This window comes from Astatotilapia calliptera, chromosome 13, assembly GCF_964374335.1.
Source record: "Astatotilapia calliptera chromosome 13, fAstCal68.1, whole genome shotgun sequence".
Classification (NCBI taxonomy): Eukaryota; Metazoa; Chordata; class Actinopteri; order Cichliformes; family Cichlidae; genus Astatotilapia; species Astatotilapia calliptera.
In genome coordinates this window covers 2,429,300-2,453,618 of record NC_137434.1, presented here as the reverse complement: position 1 = coordinate 2,453,618, position 24,319 = coordinate 2,429,300, and the positions used below count along the sequence as shown (strand labels likewise).

The 24,319-nt window shown below is 45.3% G+C and overlaps 1 protein-coding gene across 3 annotated transcripts in view; it reads left to right on the top strand.

Moving 5' to 3' along the window:
* Positions 1-24,319, top strand: part of LOC113035149 (cadherin-1) — a 52,104-nt gene that overhangs the window by 1,799 nt on the left and 25,986 nt on the right. For 2 of the 3 annotated variants that reach the window (XM_026190500.2, XM_026190497.2), the window contains exons 1-5: positions 14,348-14,504; positions 21,323-21,437; positions 22,084-22,172; positions 22,523-22,624; positions 23,021-23,161. In XM_026190500.2, the coding sequence (XP_026046285.2) occupies positions 14,457-14,504; positions 21,323-21,437; positions 22,084-22,172; positions 22,523-22,624; positions 23,021-23,161 (495 nt within the window). In that variant the 5' untranslated portion in view covers positions 14,348-14,456. Of the gene's footprint in view, positions 1-14,347; positions 14,505-21,322; positions 21,438-22,083; positions 22,173-22,522; positions 22,625-23,020; positions 23,162-24,319 lie in introns of those variants that run through there. The other variant, XM_080287818.1, reaches the window with a different exon arrangement.

The window sequence follows — 24,319 nt, the reverse complement described above, 5'->3', positions numbered from 1 at the left end:
CAAGGAAAGTGAAGATGAAGTAAACAAGTGGCTGGTGGGAAAAGTTGAGCAACTAGTACGTTTAAAAAAAAAGAAAAAAAGATCTATTATGTGCCATTTGTACACCCACACTAGATGTGCAGATCTTAGAGGAATCTTTAACTCATTACACACTGAGTTAAACATTAATTTTAAGGTTCATTTCACTTAACAATTAAGATATAAACAAATTATTGCAAGTATAGAACAAGAGCAAGTGTATATATATATATATATATATATATATATATATATATATATATATATATATATATATATATATATATATATATATATATTTTTTTTTTTTTTTTTTTTTTTTTTTTTTTTTTAATGCCTCGTGTGAGGGGCTGCACAAGCGCTAACATGTTGACGCCATGTTTACCCAATTTCACTATTCCTTCAAATATTATCTTTAGTTTTCTGTTGCTTTTCATGTCCAAATGTATGTACAGTGGGGCAAAAAAGTATTTAGTCAGCCACCGATTGTGCAAGTTCCCCCACCTAAAATGATGACAGAGGTCAGTAATTTGCACCAGAGGTACACTTCAACTGTGAGAGACAGAATGTGAAAAAAAATCCATGAATCCACATGGTAGGATTTGTAAAGAATTTATTCATAAATCAGGGTGGAAAATAAGTATTTGGTCAATAACAAAAATACAACTCAATACTTTGTAACATAACCTTTGTTGGCAATAACAGAGGTCAAACGTTTACTATAGGTCTTTACCAGGTTTGCACACACAGTAGCTGGTATTTTGGCCCATTCCTCCATGCAGATCTTCTCGAGAGCAGTGATGTTTTGGGGCTGTCGCCGAGCAACACGGACTTTCAACTCCCGCCACAGATTTTCTATGGGGTTGAGGTCTGGAGACTGGCTAGGCCACTCCAGGACTTTCAAATGCTTCTTATGGAGCCACTCCTTTGTTGCCCGGGCGGTGTGTTTTGGATCATTGTCATGTTGGAAGACCCAGCCTCGTTTCATCTTCAAAGTTCTCACTGATGGAAGGAGGTTTTGGCTCAAAATCTCACGATACATGGCCCCATTCATTCTGTCCTTAACACGGATCAGTCGTCCTGTCCCCTTGGCAGAAAAACAGCCCCATAGCATGATGTTTCCACCCCCATGCTTCACAGTAGGTATGGTGTTCTTGGGATGCAACTCAGTATTCTTCTTCCTCCAAACACGACGAGTTGAGTTTATACCAAAAAGTTCTACTTTGGTTTCATCTGACCACATGACATTCTCCCAATCCTCTGCTGTATCATCCATGTGCTCTCTGGCAAACTTCAGACGGGCCTGGACATGCACTGGCTTCAGCAGCGGAACACGTCTGGCACTGCGGGATTTGATTCCTTGCCGTTGTAGTGTGTTACTGATGGTGACCTTTGTTACTTTGGTCCCAGCTCTCTGCAGGTCATTCACCAGGTCCCCCCGTGTGGTTCTGGGATCTTTGCTCACCGTTCTCATGATCATTTTGACCCCACGGGATGAGATCTTGCGTGGAGCCCCAGATCGAGGGAGATTATCAGTGGTCTTGTATGTCTTCCATTTTCTGATGATTGCTCCCACAGTTGATTTTTTCACACCAAGCTGCTTGCCTATTGTAGATTCACTCTTCCCAGTCTGGTGCAGGTCTACAATACTTTTCCTGGTGTCCTTCGAAAGCTCTTTGGTCTTGGCCATGGCGGTGTTTGGAGTCTGACTGTTTGAGGCTGTGGACAGGTGTCTTTTATACAGATGATGAGTTCAAACAGGTGCCATTCATACAGGTAACGAGTAGGGGACAGAAAAGCTTCTTACAGAAGACGTTACAGGTCTGTGAGAGCCAGAGATTTTCCTTGTTTGAGGTGACCAAATACTTATTTTCCACCCTGATTTACGAATAAATTCTTTACAAATCCTACCATGTTGATTCATGGATTTTTTTTTTCACATTCTGTCTCTCACAGTTGAAGTGTACCTCTGGTGCAAATTACTGACCTCTGTCATCATTTTAAGTGGGGGAACTTGCACAATCGGTGGCTGACTAAATACTTTTTTGCCCCACTGTATGTATGCTGCATTTTTTTTTGTGCTCCTTCAGCTACACTACTGGATAAAAGTTTTAGAACACCCCAATTTTTCCATTTATTTATTGCAATTCAAGTCATTCAAGACTGAAATTGTACAAAGACAAGTGGTGAAATACTTCACGGAGGTTAAAAAAAAGGTAAGAATTCCCAAAACTGAAAAATAATATACATTTCAGAATGATACAAAAAGGCCTTTTTCAGGAAACATGAAATGGGTTAACAATTTAAAGCTGTTCTGCAGCAACGGAGGTTGGAAGCTGGTGCTACTAATTCCTACAGGTGTTCCAAGTTTTCTGGATTACTTACAACCTCCTCTGTATGAAATGAAACCACTATTGTATCATACTATTGTGAGCATCAGTTGAACAATATTGTACTGTAGAAAGTAGTGTAATGCCACAAAAATGTCAAGAAAAAGGCAATGGAAGAGAGACAGACCATCATAACACTTAAAAATGTTGGTCTTTCCTACAGAGAAATTGAAAAAAAGTCAAGCTGTCAGTGAGTAGGCTTGAAAACATGGAGTGGGCAGCACAGTCTCCAGATCTAAATCCCATCCAGCTGTTTTGGGATGGACTGTAAAGAAGAGCAAAATCAAAGCAAACACAAAAAACCCAGACAAAGCAGTACTTTGAAAATACTGTACTTAATTGAATGTTAATTTAAGGCTAACAAGCAGAATTTTATCTTTATTCCAGGATGTAAAATCATTTTAATAGCTATTCCTATAATGGAGGAGCTGTTACAATGCTTGCTGCCTCGCACACTGCTTACTACGCTTTTCGATCCAAAATGAGCTTTGCTTTATCAACAGCTTTCACCCCGTGTCAGGTAAACCCACAGAATAACACACATTCCAATACAAATAAGTCTTGACTGGGCCTGTCCAACTCAAAACTTAATATCACCTTATCTCTGATTTGTTGAGATGCCCCAACTTGTAAGCTTTCAGTGGAAAGCTGCAAATGTTCATGATTATGAGTTCATGTTGACTGCGCTTGTGTGAAAAGGCGAGGCTGGGTTGAAGAACCCATTAAAGTTTTACCAAATTCAATTCAAATAATCTTAGAAAAAATGTAATAAAGATTACTTATCTATCTATCTGTGTATATATATATATATATATATATATATATATATATATATATATTAGGGGTGCAACGATACACAAAATTCACGGTTCGGTTCGGTTCGATACTTTGGTGTCACGGTTCGATATTTTTTCGATACAAAAAAATGTTCATGCATTTTTAATTTGTCATTTATTAAAATTATAAATATATATTTTAACTCAAAAGTACAGTTTTTAAATTTAACCCTAACCCTTGTGCGTGTTTTTTATTTTGACAGCGAATGCGCACCTGCGGACCACTTATGTGCAGCCCTGGTTATTTAGCTCGTCATATCGCAGCCACAGAAATTCTTTTGTCCATGAAATCATAAAGCTGCACTTTCTTTTTGCCTTATAGTCTGATTTGTCATAACTTCTCCGTTTTGTGGTAAGCTTTTCTTTGGCTGTCACTTCTTCGCCCTGACCTGTCTTATTTGGCTCAGCAGAACTGAAATGCTTTTACACACTCACTCACATAAGCTCAGCGATTCTCTGCGCGATCAACCTCTCACATGTTTAAGCTGCGGGAGATTTCACTTGTCATGTTTGCATAGTAAGCTAACGATTAATAAGACGATGTCAGAGGAATTGGTGCACAAATTATCATCACTCACAGATCAGTACTGTCGCTCTCTATACACAGTTCGCACGATTGCAAAGTGAAAGCAAAAAAACGAGCGCAAATTCAAACGCGACTTCAATATGTCACATATTGACAGTGGCTCACCGATGCCAATGACATAATTACCCAGCTACATTTCTGAAAGAATGCAAAAGCATTGACATATATTTTTCCTACAATAGCCCGACGGGCAGGGCAGAGATAGATTTTGGTAGCCCGACTGAAAAAATCGCTAGCTCCGGGACGTCGGGCTAGCGATATTGCAAGCCCTGTATCTGATTGAGGAATCACTCATCTTTGGAAAAGAGAGTTTATTACAGAGAAATGGCTCTTTCCAAAATAAAAGCTATACTATCCGCTTCTTCTGGGCTATATTCTCAGCAGCATAAGGAGAATCATGTGCTAACAGCTGTCTAAATGACTCGGCTAAAGTTAGTAGCATGCTTGCTTTTTTTTGTCTGCTTCCACTTGTCTTTGCACTAGGATGATGTCGGCGTAAATGTGCAGTCATATTCGTTGTGTTCCCACTAGTGCTTTCAGGTTAATCTCGTTGAAATGACCTTAACGCCACAACACGGCAAATCTCCGTTAACGAGCTACCGCCGATCGCTCCGTGCATGGGGCTAGACGGCCAACACGTTAACGAGCTAACTGCGCTAACACACTAGTTCACACCAATGTAATTGAGCATTGCGTGGCACATCCAACATACTGTTTTACTTTAGTCCATGACTCGCTTACCTTCAGGGTCATACGTCACATGAAAACCAAAATAATTCCAAACGCCAGATCTGAATGAGGGTGGGGGAGGTGCCCTGCGCTCTTCCTTCTGACTATGCTGTCTGTGTTGAGCGCTCAGTGGATCTGCGCTGGACAGTGCAGCCTAGGCGGAGTAGTCGAACACAGATTCACTGAGCGCTCAACACAGACAGCATCGTCAGAAGGAAAATTGGTAAAATAAATTACAAATGTTGTATTGTTCGATACATATGCGTACCGAACCGAAAGCACTGTATCGAACGGTTCAATATCGATACGAATATCGTTGCACCCCTAATATATATATATACACATTAGTGCTGGGACTCGATTAAAAAAATGATCAGTTAGAGGCTTTTAATTAACCTCGATTAATCGAGGTAAAGAGCCGTTTCGTTCGCGACTGACACATCACTACATTGTAGCTCTGTGTGGCAGGAATGAGGCAAAATGAAGCCACGGTTCACCATGTGCTGACATTTCCACTTTATTTTCAGTTGCTGTTCACACTTACGGCTCAGCTTTCCAGGTGCCAGCCGGACACACTCACAAATAACCGGACCCTACACCGCTCTTAAGCTGGTGACGCATGATTGCGATGCTGCGCAGGTGCATCTGCCTTCCCTGCCGCAGAACCTCCAACCACGCCCCACCACACTCTGATATGTGCATCGGTGTAATCGGTATACAAGGAAATCTAGGAATGCAAAGTGCAATTAAAGGCTTTATTTTTTTCATGCGCTACTTTTTTTCAAATTAATTCATCACAATTAACACGTTAAATTCCCACCCCTAATATATATACATATTTTATTTCAAAAGTCAGTCCCGTTATCAGGGACAATTTTGTTGTTCCAGCCAGCCTCGGCCTTGGGGCCAGCTGGCGACAGAGTAACTGCATGAGTGAAGGTCATGGTTGCTTGGGTTAGTGCGAACAAACTGCATTTCAATTCCACAGGTGTCCGTAACTGGTCACCAAGTCTATCAAATTCCTGTTGGAGAGCCGTGAGCTTCTCCAAGATCTTATCTAATGGCGTTTAGTAAGCACAGTCTGAGTACTCACGTCCCTTCCCATCAGCATCTTCCTCATGCATTCATGAATGTTCGCTGCCTCATCCTGGACCGTGGTGCTGATGCTCACCAGTCCCTGGCCTCCTTCCTTCGACTTGGTATACAGCCTTAGGGTGCTGGACTTAGGGTGAAACCCTCCATGCATGTTGAGGAGTTTCCTGGTCTTGATGTCAGTGGCTTCTAACTCCTCCTTTGGTCAGCTTATTATCCAAGCAGGGTACCTGATCACAGGCAAGGTGTAGGTTTTGATGGCCTGGATCTTGTTTTTACCGTTCAGCTGACTCCTCAGGACTCACCTGATCTCTGGTATTTCTTTAAGCGGCTCTGCAAGTACTTGGTGGTTGCAGCTTTCCTGGCAGCCTCTTCATGGTTCCCATTTGCCTGTGGGATCCCCAGGTACTTGTAACTGTCCTCTATGTCTGTAATGTTGCCTTCTGGTAGTTCAATCCCCTCAGTTCTGACTACCTTCCCTCTCTTTGTTACCATCCGACTACACTTCTCCAGTCCGAACGACATTCCAATGTCATTGCTGTATAGCCTGGTAGTGTGGATCAGTGAATTGATGTCTCGTTCACTCTTGGCATACAGCTTGATGTCATCCATGTAGAGGAGGTGGCTGACAACTGCTCCGTTCCGTAGTCGGTATCCGTAGCCAGTCTTGTTAATGATCTCACTGAGGGGGTTCAGGCCTATGCAGAACAGCAGTGGGGACATAGCATCTCCTTGGTAGATCCCGCACTTGATGGTGACTTGTGCTATGGGCTTGGAGTTGGCCTCTATACGCCACATCCCCATTGAGTTCCTGATGAAGGCTCTTAGGGTCCTGTTGATCTTGTATAGGCCTAGGCATTCCAGGATCCAGGTGTGGGGCATAGCATTGTAGGCTTCTTGTAATCAATCCAGGCAGTGCACAGGTTGGTCAGCCTAGTCTTGCAGTCTCGGGCGACTGCTCTGTCGACCAGTAGTTGGTGTTTTACTCTTCTTGCCCATCCCTTTCTGTGCCCCACTCATGTATTGAGCCATGTGCCTGTTCATCTTAGCTGCTATGATGCCTGACAGGGGCTTCCATCTAGAACTCTTTTGGTTTTCATGTGAAGTATGACCCTGATGGACAAAGGTAAAACAGTATGTCGGATGTGCCACGCAATGCTCAATTATATCGGTGGGAACTAGTGCGTTAGCACAGTTAGCTCGTTAACGTGTTGATGCCGTCCAGCCCCATGCACGGAGCGATCCGCGGTAACTCGTTAACGGAGATTTGCCACGTTATGGTGTTAACGTCATTTTAACGAGATTAACGCTGACAGCACTAGTGGGAACACAACAAATATGACTGCACATTTACGCCGACATCATCCTAGTGCAAAGACATATGGAAGCAGACAAATACAACAAGCAAGCATGCTACAAACTTTACCCGAGTCATTTAGACAGCCGTTAGCACATGATTCTCCTCATGGGGACCTGATATGTTTAATATGCTGCTGAGAATATAGCCCAGAAGAAGCGTATAGTACAGGGAGTGCAGAATTATTAGGCAAGTTGTATTTTTGAGGAATAATTTTATTATTGAACAACAACCATGAACCCAAAAAACTCATTAATATCAAAGCTGAATGTTTTTGGAAGTAGTTTTTAGTTTGTTTTTAGTTTTAGCTATTTTAGGGGGATATCTGTGTGTGCAGGTGACTATTACTGTGCATAATTATTAGGCAACTTAACAAAAAACAAATATATACCCATTTCAATTATTTATTTTTACCAGTGAAACCAATATAACATCTCCACTGGACACTGAACTGTGTGCTGTTGGACTCAGGCCGTATTATTTACCCAGGGAATTCTCTCACGTCATCTTGGTGGCTGTTTATGTTCCCCCCTCTGCTAACCCCACAGCTGCATGTGACACTATCCACTCTGCCATAGCTCGGCTACAGACTCAGCACCCGAGTGCCTTTATTGTGATCTCGGGTGACTTCAACCATGTATCACTGGACAATACACTACCAACATTCAAACAATATGTGGACTGTCCCACCAGGGGAGAGAAAACTTTAGACTTACTGTATGCTAACGTCAAGGATGCATACAGCTCCTCCTCCCTCCCCCACTTGGTAGGTCAGATCATAACCTGATTCACCTCACCCCCCGCTATGTGCCAATTGTGAGGAGGGAACCTGTGACCACCAGGACTGTTAGGAGGTGGTCAGAGGAGGCAATAGCGGAACTACAGGGCTGTCTCGAGGTGACCGACTGGGAAACACTCTGTGAGCCTCACGCCGAGGACATCAATGGGCTTACTGAGTGTATCACAGACTACATAACTTTCTGCACCGACTCCATTGTTCCAGCTCAGACTGTTCATTGTTACCCAAATAACAAGCCGTGGGTGACTAAGGACATCAAAGCCCTCCTCAACAACAAGAAGAGGGCTTTCAGAGGGGGCAACAAAGAGGAGGTGAGGAAGGTCCAGGTGTTACTAAAGGACAAGATCAGAGAGGCTAAGGACAATTACAGGAGGAAGCTGGAGTGGAAACTCCAGCAGAACAGCATGAGAGAGGTGTGGAGGGGCATGAAGACCATCACTGGATTCAGGCCAACCAACAGCAGGGGAGCTGAGGGAGGTGAGAATAGAGCCGACGAGTTGAATCTGTTTTTCAATAGATTCGACACCACAGTGTCTGCTCCCACCCCCACAACCTCACCTGTAGTCAGCCTGGAATCCAGAGCCACACCACTGTGCCAGCCTCTCTCTTCACATGTTGCCTCCTGTGAGATTCCTGACACCCCTCCGTGGGGGAGGGGTGTCAGGAGCTGGTATTCAGCTTCACTCAATACCAGGTTGAGATGCAAATGAGGAGACTTCACTCAGGCAAGTCTGCTGGACCAGACGGAGTGAGTCCCCTTGTCCTCAAGACCTGTGCCCCCCAGCTGTGTGGAGTCTTTCATAAACTGTTTATGCTGAGTCTGAGTCTGCAGAGGGTCCCGGTGATGTGGAAGACATCATGCCTCGTCCCTGTACCAAAGACGCCTCGTCCCAGTGGCCCCCAGGATTACAGGCCCGTGGCACTGACCTCCCACATCATGAAGACCCTGGAAAGGCTCATCCTGGACCAGCTGCGACCCATAGTAAGACCACACCTGGATCCCCTTCAGTTCGCTTATCAGCCTCGTCTCGGAACAGAGGACGCCATCATCTACCTGCTCAATCGTGTCTACACCCATCTGGACCAGCCGGCGAGCACTGTGAGGGTCATGTTTTTTGACTTTTCCAGTGCTTTCAACACCATCAGGCCGACCCTCCTGGGTGATAAGTTAGCAGCGATGCAGGTGGATGCTTCTCTGGTGTCCTGGATTGTTGATTACCTGACAGGAAGACCACAATATGTACGTCTCCCACAGTGTGTGTCTGACAAAGTGATTAGCAACACAGGGGCACCACAGGGGACTGTCCTCTCCCCCTTCCTCTTCACCCTCTACACCACAGACTTCAGCCACTGCACAGAGACCTGCCATCTTCAGAAGTTTTCTGATGACTCTGCAGTGGTTGGATGCATCAGCAGGGATGATGAGACAGAGTACCGGGCTGTGGTCGACTCCTTTGTCACGTGGTGTGAGCAGAATCATCTGCAGCTCAACGTGGCAAAGACCAAGGAACTGATCGTGGACTTCAGGAAGACCAGGAAACAATTGACCCCTGTTTCAATCCAGGGGGTCAGTGTTGACATTGTGGAGGACTATAAATACCTTGGAGTACACATTGACAATAAACTGGACTGGGCTAAAAACACCACAGCACTTTACAGGAAGGGCCAGAGTCGTCTCTATTTTTTGAGGCGACTGAGGTCCTTCAACATCTGCCAGAAAATGCTGAGGATTTTCTATGAGTCTGTTGTGGCCAGTGCGATCCTCTATGCTGTTGCATGCTGGGGGAGCAGGCTGAGGGTCGCAGATGCCAACAGACTTAATAAACTGATCCGTAAGGCCAGCAATGTTGTGGGGATGGAGCTGGACTCCCTCAAGGTGGTGTCGGAGAGGCGGATGCTGTCCAAGATAAAGACAATGTTGGATAACACCTCCCACCCACTCCATGACATGCTGGTCAGTCACAGGAGCACGTTCAGTGAGAGACTGAGATTACCCATGATGCACCACTGAACGACACAGGAAATCATTCCTGCCTGTGGCCATCTCCCTGTACAACGCATCCACTTAACACACTGTTTGCTGCTACAACTACACATGTTTCTTTTCCAACTATTTATTTATAAGTGACTTATGTATGTATGTATATCGTTAGCTTCATAGCATAAGTGCCTAAGTCATTGACTTAGTCAAATGACTTAGGCAATTATGCTATGAAGCTAACGATATATATGTATATATTGTACTATTCTTAGTTAGCGTATTGTCTGTCTTGTCTTAATGTTGGTTTAAAATGGAGCACTGTAACAAAAAATAATTTCCCCCAGGGATCAATAAAGTATTCTAATTCTGATTCTGATTCACATTCACAAATATACATTTCTGACATTCAAAAACAAAACAAAAACAAATCAGCGACCAATATAGCCACCTTTCTTTGCAAGGACACTCAAAAGCCTGCCATCCATGGATCCTGTCAGTGTTTTGATCTGTTCACCATCAACATTGCGTGCAGCAGCAACCACAGCCTCCCAGACACTGTTCAGAGAGGTGTACTGTTTTCCCTCCTTGTAAATCTCACATTTGATGATGGACCACAGGTTCTCAATGGGGTCCAGATCAGGTGAACAAGGAGGCCATGTCATTAGTTTTTCTTCTTTTATACCCTTTCTTGCCAGCCAAGCTGTGGAGTACTTGGACGCGTGTGATGGAGCATTGTCCTGCATGAAAATCATGTTTTTCTTGAAGGATGCAGACTTCTTCCTGTACCACTGCTTGAAGAAGGTGTCTTCCAGAAACTGGCAGTAGGACTGGGAGTTGAGCTTGACTCCATCCTCAACCCGAAAAGGCCCCACAAGCTCATCTTTGATGATACCAGCCCAAACCAGTACTCCACCTCCACCTTGCTGGCGTCTGAGTCGGACTGGAGCTCTCTGCCCTTTACCAATCCAGCCACGGGCCCATCCATCTGGCCCATCAAGACTCACTCTCATTTCATCAGTCCATAAAACCTTAGAAAAACCAGTCTTGAGATATTTCTTGGCCCAGTCTTGACGTTTCAGCTTGTGTGTCTTGTTCAGTGGTGGTCGTCTTTCAGCCTTTCTTACCTTGGCCATGTCTCTGAGTATTGCACACCTTGTGCTTTTGGGCACTCCAGTGATGTTGCAGCTCTGAAATATGGCCAAACTGGTGGCAAGTGGCATCTTGGCAGCTGCACGCTTGACTTTTCTCAGTTCATGGGCAGTTATTTTGCGCCTTGGTTTTTCCACACGCTTCTTGCGACCCTGTTGACTATTTTGAATGAAACGCTTGATTGTTCGATGATCACGCTTCAGAAGCTTTGCAATGTTGAGACTGCTGCATCCCTCTGCAAGATATCTCACTATTTTTGACTTTTCTGAGCCTGTCAAGTCCTTCTTTTGACCCATTTTGCCAAAGGAAAGGACGTTGCCTAATAATTATGCACACCTGATATAGGGTGTTGATGTCATTAGACCACACCCCTTCTCATTACAGAGATGCACATCACCTAATATGCTTAATTGGTAGTAGGCTTTCGAGCCTCTACAGCTTGGAGTAAAACAACATGCATGAAGAGGATGATGTGGACAAAATACTCATTTGCCTAATAATTCTGCACTCCCTGTATAGCTTTTATTTTGGAAAGAGCCATTTCTCTGTAATAAACTCTCTTTTCCAAAGATGAGTGATTTCTCCATCAGATAGATTTTTTTTTATTATTATTTTGTTGTTTCAGTAACATTAAATTTAAAAACTACTTTTGAGTTATAATATATAGTTATAATTTTTATAAATGACAAATTAAAAAGGCATGAACATTTTTTTGTATCGTAAAATATTGAACCGTGACACCAAAGTATCGAACCGAACCGAATTTTGTGTATGCGCCAAGAGTGAACGAGACATCGATTCACTGATCCACACTACCAGGCTATACAGCAATGACATTGGAATGTCGTTCGGACTGGAGAAGTGTAGTCGGATGGTAACAAAGAGAGGGAAGGTAGTCAGAACTGAGGGGATTGAACTACCAGAAGGCAACATTGCAGACATTGAGGACAGTTACAAGTACCTGGGGATCCCACAGGCGAATGGGAACCACGAAGAGGCCGCTAGAAAAGCTGCAACCACCAAGTACCTGCAGAGGGTCAGGCAAGTCCTGAGGAGTCAGCTGAATGGTAAGAACAAGATCCGGGCCATCAACACGTACGCCCTGCCCGTGATCAGGTACCCTGCTGGGGTAATAGGCTGGCCAAAGGAGGAGATAGAAGCCACTGACATCAAGACAAGAAAGCTCCTTACCATGCATGGAGGGTTTCACCCCAAGTCCAGCACCCTGAGGCTGTACGCTAAGCGGAAGGAAGGGGGCCGGGGACTGGTGAGTGTCAGCACCACAGTCCAGGATGAGACAAGGAACATCCAAGAATACATTGGGAAGATGGCCCCAACTGACCGAGTGCTCAGTGAATACCTCAGGCAGCAGAAACCCAAGAAAGAGGAGGGAGACGAGGAACCATCATGGAAGGACAGGCCCCTGCACGGTATGTACCACCGGCAGATAGAGGAGGTGGCTGATATCCAGAAATCCTACCAGTGGCTGGACAAAGCTGGACTGAAAGACGGCACAGAGGCACTAACCATGGCAGCACAAGACCAAGCTCTGAGTACAAGATCCATAGAGGCTGGGGTCTATCACACCAGGCAAGACCCCAGGTGCAGGCTGTGTAAAGATGCCCCAGAGACAATCCAGCACATAACAGCAGGGTGCAAGATGCTAGCAGGCAAGGCATACATGGAACGCCATAACCAGGTGGCCGGCATAGTGTACAGGAACATCTGTGCCGAGTATAACCTGGAAGTCCCGAGGTCAAAATGGGAGATGTCCCCAAGGGTGGTGGAGAATGACCGAGCTAAGATCCTGTGGGACTTCCAGATACAGACGGACAAAATGGTGGTGGCTAACCAACCGGACATAGTGGTGGTAGACAAACAGAAGAAGACGGCCGTAGTGATCGATGTAGCGGTTCCGAATGACAGCAATATCAGGAAGAAGGAACACGAGAAGCTGGAGAAATACCAAGGGCTCAGAGAAGAGCTCGAGAGGATGTGGAGGGTCCCCGTGGTAATCGGAGCACTAGGTGAGGTGACTCCCAAGCTAGGCGAGTGGCTCCAGCAGATCCCGGGAACAACATCGGAGATCTCTGTCCAGAAGAGCGCAGTCCTGGGAACAGCTAAGATACTGCGCAGGACCCTCAAGCTCCCAGGCCTCTGGTAGAGGACCCGAGCTTGAAGGATAAACCGCCCGCAGGGGCGTGCTGGGTGTTATATATATTAGTCTGTGTGTGTAAATTTTTACCTGGGATTTAGTATTTGGACAGCTAACAGCTAACTCTCTCTAACGGATTTGCAATTGAATTCAAAAATTGAAAAAAGGTCCATCTTTCAGTTTACATGCTTTGCCTTTGCAAAGCAATAATGACCTTCTATGTCACATAGCAAAAATCTTCTGCCACATTTCATATACTTTTCTACTGTTGTCTTTCTATCAGATAAAACCAGTCCAGCAATTCTTTACTGATCTCTGTTCTCAAAAAAACATTTTTGAACAAAGCAGTCACATTGATTTCACTTATATTTTTCATTTCCAGACCATTCTCTGTAAACCCTAGATATATTTGTACATGAAAATTTACAACATATCAGCAGTTTGGAAAACACAAACCAGCTTGTCACATTTAAGCAATTTAAGTCAGATTTCCTATACTATAATAGGATTCCACATAAGCTCATTAGATTTCATTTATATGACTTGTGTAATGTGAAGAATTAGTGTACACTAAAAGAAAGTTCCTGTTTTACAGTGCTGTGCAGAAATCTTGGGTAATTTCTAATTGTTTTATTATGATAGGGAATCCTATCATAATAAACAAACACAGTATATTAGATGAAAACACTATGTACAGTTCAAATGAGCATAAAAGTCAGTATTTGGAACGACCACTTTTATTCTTCACCACATCCTAAACTCACTTAGGCAGGCTTTCTTGTAATTTCTCTAAATATTTTTCAGGATAGGTCTTCAGGACATTCCAGAGCTCTTATCTGGATGTTGTCTGCTTTTTGTTACATTCTCTGTCAAGACGTCTCCAAAATGTTTCAATAATGTCGAACTCCAGCCTGTGGGCAGGCCAGTTCATGACTGATAGTATTCCATTGTGTATTTGATATCCAGGTATGAGTTTACTGCACTGGCAGTGTGTTTGGGGTCACTGTCATGCTGAAGAACAAAACTGTTGCAATTCTGATTCTATTCAGATGGTATTCCAAACAGACCAAACAGAAGTTACATGACTTACTCTTAATAGTTATTTTTTGAAGCTGAACTTTCTCTATGCTGCAGAGTGTATGTTGTATGTCTGTTACATGTTCATAAATACAGAAACTACTGAAATCTGTCTGCTCAGGTGTGTTTAGTGTGCATGACCATATCAGGAAAACAGAGCCAGAGCTTCTACAAGCTGACGTCATGCGCTGAAAGTAGACTCGTCTACGTGAATGTTCAGTTGCTGTAACTACCCTCAGGAAACAAGATCATTGGTTATTGTGCTCTGCCTTCACTGAGAGAAAGACATGGGGAGCATTTGGTTTGTAATTTGGTGCATTTTAACAGTTTTTCAGGTAAGAATTAGATATCTTACATATTTATATATTAAATCATATTACATATTTTGCATTTTCAAAATCATTTTAATACTGAATATTAGTTCAAATGTTCTACAAGACATTTTTTTACTATTTCTTTTACTATTTTTAAAAATTGAGGATAAAATTGAGTTTTTGTTTATAGATGACAGTGACAGCACAACTCTGCTGCATCACCTCTTCTAACAACACTCTTTTCTATATTTAATGGGACCAGTTGCTACAGTTTCAGAAGCCTTTACTTTTTTCTATACGGTACTGATAAAGATTTTAGATTCTTAATAGTTTGTAATGTCCTTTGCTATGTTTCTCATTTCATTTCCAGTTCTGCTGAATTGAATTTTTCTTGAATTCAAGTGACTGAAAGGTCTAGCCTGCAGACACTTCTTGCTCTTATGAAACCATGCTGTTGGATTGCATGCAGAAAAAGATTTGGCATAGTCTTGCTGAAATACGTAAAGCATTCTCTGAAAAATCACTGTGGAGGTGTGTTACAGTTGAGTTCAAGTGTAAGATGGGGTTCAACTGCACGACAAGCAGTGCACTCTGTCACATTTTTAACCCAAAGAATCCACGATTTCCAAATTGAATTTGAAATTTTGGTTGGTTAGGTAACAGGACAGAATATCAGGTATAGATCCGATATAGACAGAGCTGTCATGATTCGCTGTGTGGCAGGCAGGAGGAGGACCCAAACGCAAAACTCACAGACACGGGGATGAACTCAAAATCACAGCTTTAATGCTGGAATGGCAGAACACAGGACATACAGAACTAACTGGGAAAAGTAAACTAACACTCGCAGGAAGACACAGGAAGACCCACACAACATGAGGGAGAACGCGACACAGAACTGAGGGAGACGCAGACATAAATACACAGAGGGTTAATGAGGGAAGTGGGAGCACACGGGGAACACAGGTGACACTGATAATAATCACGGGACATGGCAGGAGTGAACACAACACTGACGGTAGAGGTGAAACAGGAAGTACAGAGGTTCAGACAGGAGGAGAGAGAGCACGGGGAGAACACCAACATAACGGGCAGGGGAGACACGGAATAAACACGAAAGGGGACGAGGGCTCATGAATACACAGAGGGGCACACAGGGGGTGAGAGTCACGAAGGGAAAACACTTAGGGAACAACACAACAGGGCAACTCAGAAAACATGGCCTAAGCAAGGAACAAAATACAAACATACAAGAAAACTAAGAACACTGGGCCAACATGGCCCAGGACCATGACAGTACCCCCCCCCTCAAGGGCTGGCTCCAGACAGCCCAAACACAGAAAAACAAAACCAAACAGAAAACAACCCAGGGCGGGCGGCGGGGGCCCAGGACGGAGGGCTCGGAACAGAAAACAAAAGAAGAGCACAGCAAACACCGGAGCCCAAGAAAACAACCCAAACACAGAGCAGTTCAGGGGGCCGACCGTGCGGAAGGCAACGGCGGAGACGTGGAAACAGTTCAGGAGGCCGGCCGTGCGCAAGGCAACGGCGGAGACGTGGAAACAGTCCAGGAGGCCGGCCGTGCGCAAGGCAACGGCGGAGACGTGGAAACAGTTCAGGAGGCCGGCCGTGCGCAAGGCAACGGCGGAGACGTGGAAACAGTTCAGGAGGCCGGCCGTGCGCAAGGCAACGGCGGAGGAGACAACGGAGCAGTTCAGGAGGCCGACCGCGCGGAAGGCGGCGGCGGCGCCGAAGGAGACGACGGAGCAGTTCAGGGGGCCGACCGCGCGGAAGGCGGCGGCGGCCCTCCAGTCCCAGGCGTGCTGGCCATGGCCTGGTGGGCACAGGACCAGTCGAGGCAGGACCAGACGAGGACGAAGACTCGGAGGCCGGACCAGACGGAGCTGCAGAGGCTGAGGCCGGACCAGACGGAGCTGCAGAGGCTGAGGCCGGACCAGACGGAGCTGCAGAAGCAGAAGCCAAAGCTGGACCAGGCGTAGCAGAAGCACAGGCTGAGGCTGGCCCAGGCGTAGCAGAAGCACAGGCAGAGGCTGGCCCAGGCGATGACGAAGACTCGGATGCGGCTGGCCCAGGCGACGACGAAGACTCGGATGCGGCTGGACCAGGCGACGACGAAGACTCGGATGCGGCTGGACCAGGCGACGACGAGGCGGTCGCAGATGGCGGCTGGACAGGCTCCTCGGGCCCTCCAGCTGATGCGGCGTGAGGCTGAACGGGCCCCTCGGACCCTCCAGCGGAGACAGGAGGCCGAACGGGCCCCTCGGACCCTCCAGCGGAGACAGGAGGCCGAACGGGCCCCTCGGACCCGCCAGCGGAGACAGGAGGCCGAACGGGCCCCTCGGACCCTCCAGCGGAGACAGGAGGCCGAACGGGCCCCTCGGACCCGCCAGCGGAGACAGGAGGCCGAACGGGCCCCTCGGACCCTCCAGCGGAGACAGGAGGCTGAACGGGCCCCTCGGACCCTCCAGCGGAGACGAGGAGGTGCTGGCCGGGCTCACTGGAACCCCCAGCGGACGAGGTGGATGGCGGCGTGGGAGCCACGGAGTTCTGGATGAGCTCATCCGAGCTTCCAGCAGGAGCTGATGTAGAGCCAGAGAGAATTGGGACCCCGGGCTCAACGTTAAGCTGGCTAGAAAACCGCACTGCTACGGGGAACCGGGCCAAAGGTTCAGGTGCGAGCTGAGCTGCTGGACACACGGGGACCTGAGCTGCTGGACACACGGGGACCTGAGCTGCTGGACACACGGGGACCTGAGCTGCTGGACACACGGGGACCTGAGCTGCTAACGGTGGAGAAGTAAATGACTGCACAGGGGACTGAACTGAAGTCTGTAGTAACGGTGGTGGTGAGAGTGGAGTAGGTGGTGGAGTTAACGACTTCACGGGGGAACGAACTAGAGGTAGTGACGGTTGTGGTGCTGGTGGTTGAGTGGGTGACTGTGCTAAAGGAGGCTGCACTGGGGACACTGGAGACTGCACTGGGGACACTGGAGACTGCACTGGGGACACTGGAGACTGCACTGGGGAAGGCAGAGCTGCGGGAGACTGCGCTAGAGACTGCAGTGATGGTTGTAGTGGAGGTGTGACGGGTGGAGGAGCGGCTGAAGTGGCTGCGGGTCGGGCGGCTAGTGGCTCAGCTACAGAGCATATTAACGGCAGGGCTATGGGTTGAATGTCTACCTGAGTAGCAGCCTGAATGGCTGGGTGTAGTGATGGTGGTGGTGGAAGGGAAACAGGTGGTAGTGTGGATGACGGAACTAAGGGCGACTGAGTGGCAGACCGAACTGATGACTGAAGCGATGGTAGAGGTGAAAATGGAGCGTGTGGTGGAGTTAATGGCTGAGCTAGCGAGGGAGCTAACTGAGCTGTGAAGGGCTGCGAGGGAGCTAACTGAGCTGTGAAGGGCTGCGAGGGAGCTAACTGAGCTGTGAAGGGCTGCGAGGGAGCTGACTGAACTGCTGGTGGCTGCGAGGGAGCTAACTGAACTGAGGGTGGCTGCGAGGGAGCTAACTGAACTGAGGGTGGCTGCGAGGGAGCTAACTGAGCCGCTGGTAGCTGCACAGGCGATAAGCAGCTCGCTTTGACATCCGCCACACAAGACACAGCTCCTGAATGAACAGTCATAATGTCTGGAAAAGACACAGAGTCCTCACTCACCACAGCAGGTGAATTAGAAGTCCGAATGTCCGGCTGTGGGGTGGTGCGACGGCGGCGTGAACGCCGTTTTCTCCGGGATGGTGGAGGAGCTGAGCCGGGCCGCGAATCCTCCAGCGGACCGGACTGAGCGTCCTCCGACTCTTCCCACCGGAGAGGCAGTTCCGGGCGGATGCCCATGGTGGACACGAGGAAGTCCCGGATGCGGGGGTGTAGCGCGCCGAATAACCAGGGGAGTCCGGACACCATCCGCTGTAGACGGCTGGCTAAGATCTCCCGGTATCCTCCCCTTGGCAGCGTCAACCACTTCTGACAGTCATATACCACCGTGTGGATTAGATCCTCACGGAGCTCAGCGGAGGGGTTGTGAATCGCTGGGTCCATGTCGAGGTCGCGTTCTTCTGTCATGATTCGCTGTGTGGCAGGCAGGAGGAGGACCCAAACGCAAAACTCACAGACACGGGGATGAACTCAAAATCACAGCTTTAATGCTGGAATGGCAGAACACAGGACATACAGAACTAACTGGGAAAAGTAAACTAACACTCGCAGGAAGACACAGGAAGACCCACACAACATGAGGGAGAACGCGACACAGAACTGAGGGAGACGCAGACATAAATACACAGAGGGTTAATGAGGGAAGTGGGAGCACACGGGGAACACAGGTGACACTGATAATAATCACGGGACATGGCAGGAGTGAACACAACACTGACGGTAGAGGTGAAACAGGAAGTACAGAGGTTCAGACAGGAGGAGAGAGAGCACGGGGAGAACACCAACATAACGGGCAGGGGAGACACGGAATAAACACGAAAGGGGACTAGGGCTCATGAATACACAGAGGGGCACACAGGGGGTGAGAGTCACGAAGGGAAAACACTTAGGGAACAACACAACAGGGCAACTCAGAAAACATGGCCTAAGCAAGGAACAAAATACAAACATACAAGAAAACTAAGAACACTGGGCCAACATGGCCCAGGACCATGACAAGAGCTGGGTGTCATCTGCATAGCAGTGAAAATGTATGCTTCGATGTCTTCGATGATACTGCCTAAGGGAAGCATGTATAATGTAAACAGAATTAGTCCTAGCGCTGAACCCTGTGTAACTCCATAATTAACCTCAGTGTGTGAAGAGGACTCTCCATTTACATGCACAAATTGGAGTCTATTAGATAGATATGATACAAACCACTGCAGCGCAGTACCTGTAATACCTACAGCATGTTCTAATCGCTCTCATGGGATATTATGGTCGACAGTATGGAACGCTGCACTGAGGTCTAGCAGGACAAGCACAGAGATGAGTCCACTGTCAGAGGCCAAGAGAAGATCATTTGTAACCTTCACTAAAGCTGTTTCTGTGCTGTGATGAGCTCTGAAACCTGACTGAACGATCAATTGGACAAAAAGACTAAATAAGTATCAAAGTATCAGTTGTACGTGTTTGAGAGTTATACCAGGGATTCAAGTACTTCTGATTTGAGGCCTTATTTTTCACAGGAGCTACAGTATCCAGAGGCATACTTAGAAGAGTTAAAATTATTAACAAGGTAATCAACCTCTGTTGGAGTAGTGTTCAGGAAGCTGTTCTGCTCTGTGTTGGTAAAAAGGTATAGAGGACGATAACAATGGATGTTCCCCACCGCTGTGTAATCAATTATTGTGAATATAAATGGTATCAGGAAATGATCAGACAGGAGAGGGTTTTCAGGAAACACTGTTAAATGTTCAGTTTCTATGCCATATGTTAAAACAAGATCTAGAGTGTGATCAAAGTGGTGGGTGGGTTCTTTTACATTTTGAGAGAAACCGATTGAGTCTAAAAACAGATTAAATGCCATGTTGAGGCTGTCATTTTTAGCATCTACATGGATGTTAAAATCACCCACAATAATTATTTTACTGAGCTGAGCACTAAATCAGATAAAAAGTCTGAGCAAACAGACAGAAACTCTGTAAGACCCAGGAGGACGATAACAAATATAAGGGATAGATAACAAATAACACTGATTTTGTCATGGTCCTGGGTCGTTTTGTGTTTGGTATTATTATTATCTTATGTTCTAGTTGTTTCTGATTTTGGTTGCCTGAGTCCTCCCCCTCTGCTCTGTTCATGTCCCTGAGCTTGTGTTTGTGAAGTTTCTGTTTTACTTTGAAAGGTCCTGTCTCATGTTAGTTTATTCTGTTTTACTTCCTTGTCTTGTCTAATTAGGTGCAGCTGTGTTCCCCTCTGCTATGTCATTCCCTCGTTACCTTGTCTGTATTTATAGTCAGGGGTGCACATAAGTTGTATGGGAGTATGCGGCACATTCTGCGCCACATTCTGTGCGCGCAATCATTTGTTTGAAGCCAGCTCACCTTCTGCAACCACTTTTCTAGGAATACGCGCTTCTTTTGCGGTTTGGACTCCTGACATTTCTTTGGAGGTGGAGGAACATCACAGTAACTGCTTAAAGGAGCTTCTTCGACATCTTTAAGAGTTCTAAACAAATGTCTATCCTCCTCCAGAAAATCTTATGTACGCAAACACGCGTTTCAACTTCTTATCTGGTGCACCTCTTTTATTTTGACAGCGCACGCGGACCACTTATGTGCAGCCCTGTTTATAGTGTGTGCCTGCCTGTGTTCCTTGTCACCTGGTCTGTGTAACCTGGTGAAATTTCTGCATCTGTCTGCCCAACATTCTCTGTGACATTTCCGATCTTCGTCCAGAGGTTGTATGGTTTTAGGTTTGTGTGTTTGTGTTGTCTAGTTTTTCCCCAGTTTAGGCTATGTTTTAGTTCTGTCCTTGTCATCCTCGCTTTTGTTGTTTTTCACCTCGTGTAATAAAGAGCTCACTTGCATCACAGCCAATGCCTGCATTTTGGGTCCTCATTCTCACAACACCACACGGCTGACTGAAACATGTTGCTACTAAACATCCTGCGTCCTGTGCCTACACCAGGGAAGTCCTACTTATAAACACTTTTTTCTTATTTTGCTGGGAACCAGAAAGTAACCGCACTGATAAGTTCTTTTTTTCTTGCTTGGTGATACTTTTGAAAACTCTGTAATGTCTCTGATGATCTACCTACAACTGCATGCACAAGTAATTGTTTAAAGGAATCTGAATCATTCGTGGCAACCATTAAAATGCTGTTTCTTCTGTCCTAGCCTCCAAATTTAGTGACTGCTGAGGAGCCAGTATGTGTACCTGGGTTTCAGTCAGATCAGCTCACTTTCAGTGTGACGAGAAACTACCTGACAAGAGGCACAGTACTGGGCAAAGGTAATAACAGAAATGGTTGTATATTGGTTAGTAGTGGTTTAAAGTTGCAGTTAGTAGGGATTTGTTTCTGAGAGGCCATCAACAGGTTAAAAGCAAACAGCACATTTCAAATAGCTGAGAATTTCAGGGATGAAATTTCTTAAACACATTTTTCACAAGTGAGAAAACTATTGCACCTGGAGCTCCTGGGTTTGTACCACAAGACCATCTTGCTGTGAGCCAAAGTATTAACCACTACGTCACCATACCAAAAATATATTAATCAAAATATTTGTTTGTCATGCACAGCTACAATGATGACAAAACATCTCACATCACATGTGCACATTTCACCACACCTGAAGCTGAAGTTGGTTTCAAAGCAGCTTGCAGATATGTAGGAGGTGCAATAAGACTAGACCAGTTAACATACTTATAGAGTAGCCGAAGTAATACCAGGCATGATATCAACTAATACCAATTTTTCTGCAGCTTTGATACAGGAGTCTTCATAGACCTTCAAAGCATAGGATATTTCTTAACTTCTATTTGATTTAACAACAGTTTTTATTACTTTGTTCTTATGCATTTAAGACGTGCCACTTATTTTTCTTTCTCTTCATGAACTCCAGTAATTAAACAATAACTATTCTCTCTCTGTTCTCAGTGGGCTTCACTGACTGCACAGATCGCACAAGATTTCTGTTTGACACCTCTGACAAACGTTTTGTAGTAAAGACAGACGGTGTACTGATGGTGAGTGCAGATTCAAAGACTTGCTTGGTACTGTTTTTGTGGGTAAACAGAAAGTAGTAAACACTTGAATGTACTGCAGCAAATATCTCTGACAATGTTAGATTAATTAGTGTTTGTGGGATTTTTTGCTGAAAAGAACTGAGCGTTTCTAGCTCTGAGGATATTTTAGCTTTTGCTGACATGAAAGCTGAAATGTTGCAACATATTTAAAGAGGAGCAAAAGTTTCTTCGACGACTGAGCACTGTATCATAGACTGCTAACGGACATCACTGAATTTTACTTTGACAAATTCTGAATGTTTTTTACATGTTAGCTTCTTTAAAAATCTATAAAAAATGTTTTCTTTCAGGTAAAGAGAGCAGTTTATCTTCATGAAGGACACCATGACTTCTTCATCCACTCCTGGGACTCACAAGGCCTAAAACTGACCATTCCTGTCAGTGTGAGCATGGTGAGCATCACTATATTAAAGTGGGCTCAGCAGTCAGATAAGAGACAAAAGAAAACCAATTTTTTCTTCTTCTCGAAATAATTTTTTTTAAGGAAAATATCCCGCTTACATCGTACTGTTATTTACTTAGAGCATGAAACCTCAAGTACCTTTTTAATGACTTTGAATACAAAACTAAGGCTCTGGACACAAAGAGCTGTTTCTCTTTAACACTGTGTGGCTGCACATGTAAGGGTCGGTTACATTTAGTTAGTGGGTTACAGAGCTACTCTTGTTGTTACAGCCACCTTTGACAGTCAACATAATCCTAGTACATCGAATGTATCTCATCCTCCTCATTGCACTTGATCCATTTCTGGAAGTGTTCTTCTATAAAATGTCTGCTTGTTTTCCCAGAATGCAGCTGATGCTCAGGTGCCTGTTCTGCAGTTTCCCAAGCCAGGTGAAGGGCTGAGGAGGAGGAAAAGGGCCTGGGTTATTCCTCCACTCAGTGTTACTGAGAATAAGAGAGGAACCTATCCCCTGAAAGTAGCTCAGGTAAGGGGACCTCAATTATCTTGTGGCAAAACATTTATTCTAAAGTGTATTTCAATTTGTTGTTTTCGCGACAGGATCTTTTCCATTTGGCTTTCTTTACAGTGGGTATACTCGTTTTGACATTTGCTGTCATTTTCAAATGCCACTTGAAAGCAACTCTGTTTGGCAATCATTAAAATACTGTTTTGAAAAGAACAACTGAGGGGGTAGGGACAAATAAGTAAATACTTCAGCCTACTCCTTTTCAAACAAATAATGGAATGATATTTTGTAATGATTGTGAAGGCACATGTTTGAAATGTTTGAAATAAAAATGAACTGAACTGAACTGAACTGAAAAAGAACAACTGTAAAATGTCTGTGTGTGATTGTACCAGTTAAAACGTGGCTGTGCACAATGGGCAGATTATTTGTTCCAAAAACTATTGAATTAAAGACTCGGGAAACAAAAACAAACAGGAAGCATCCATATAAATCCCTCCATCCATTCGCTTCCGCTTATCCGTTCCAGGGTCGCGGGGGGCACTGGAGCCTTTCCCAGCTGTCAGAGGGCGAGAGGCGGGGTGCACCCTGGACAGGTCGCCAGTCTGTCGCAGGGCCAACACACAGAGACACAGACAACCATTCAGTCTCAGATTCATCCATATAAATGTAAAACAAAATTATATTTAAAAACAACAACAACAACAACAGAGAACAGATTTTGACAAAAAAAGAACCACTAACCTGCAGTTACTCATGTCTCCAGTAATACATCAGTCAGGTTTGGTTGTTAAAATAAGCAGCATTCAGATTTCATTGATTATTAGTTAGATGATCAGCGAGAGAGAAAACTGTCCCACGTGTGCCACAACGAAACTCAGTAATAAGATTTGATATCAAAATAATTCCTTATTCAGAGATCACAAGATGCCTTATTGAATGATCCTGTTGCACACTTAGATTAAAAGAAATAGAAACCAGTTTAGCTTTGTGCGTCTGCCTTTACTGTATATTCTGCAACTATATGCACATAGTTACAGGTTTGTACACAGTCTCACACAGCGTTCGTTAGGCACACTGCCTCATGGTGAGTGGCCTGGCAGCCAGAGCTGCTCATTTCAGGAGATGGTCCCTCTTGTGGTGTAACAGAGGAATAATTCTCCTCATTTGAGACTG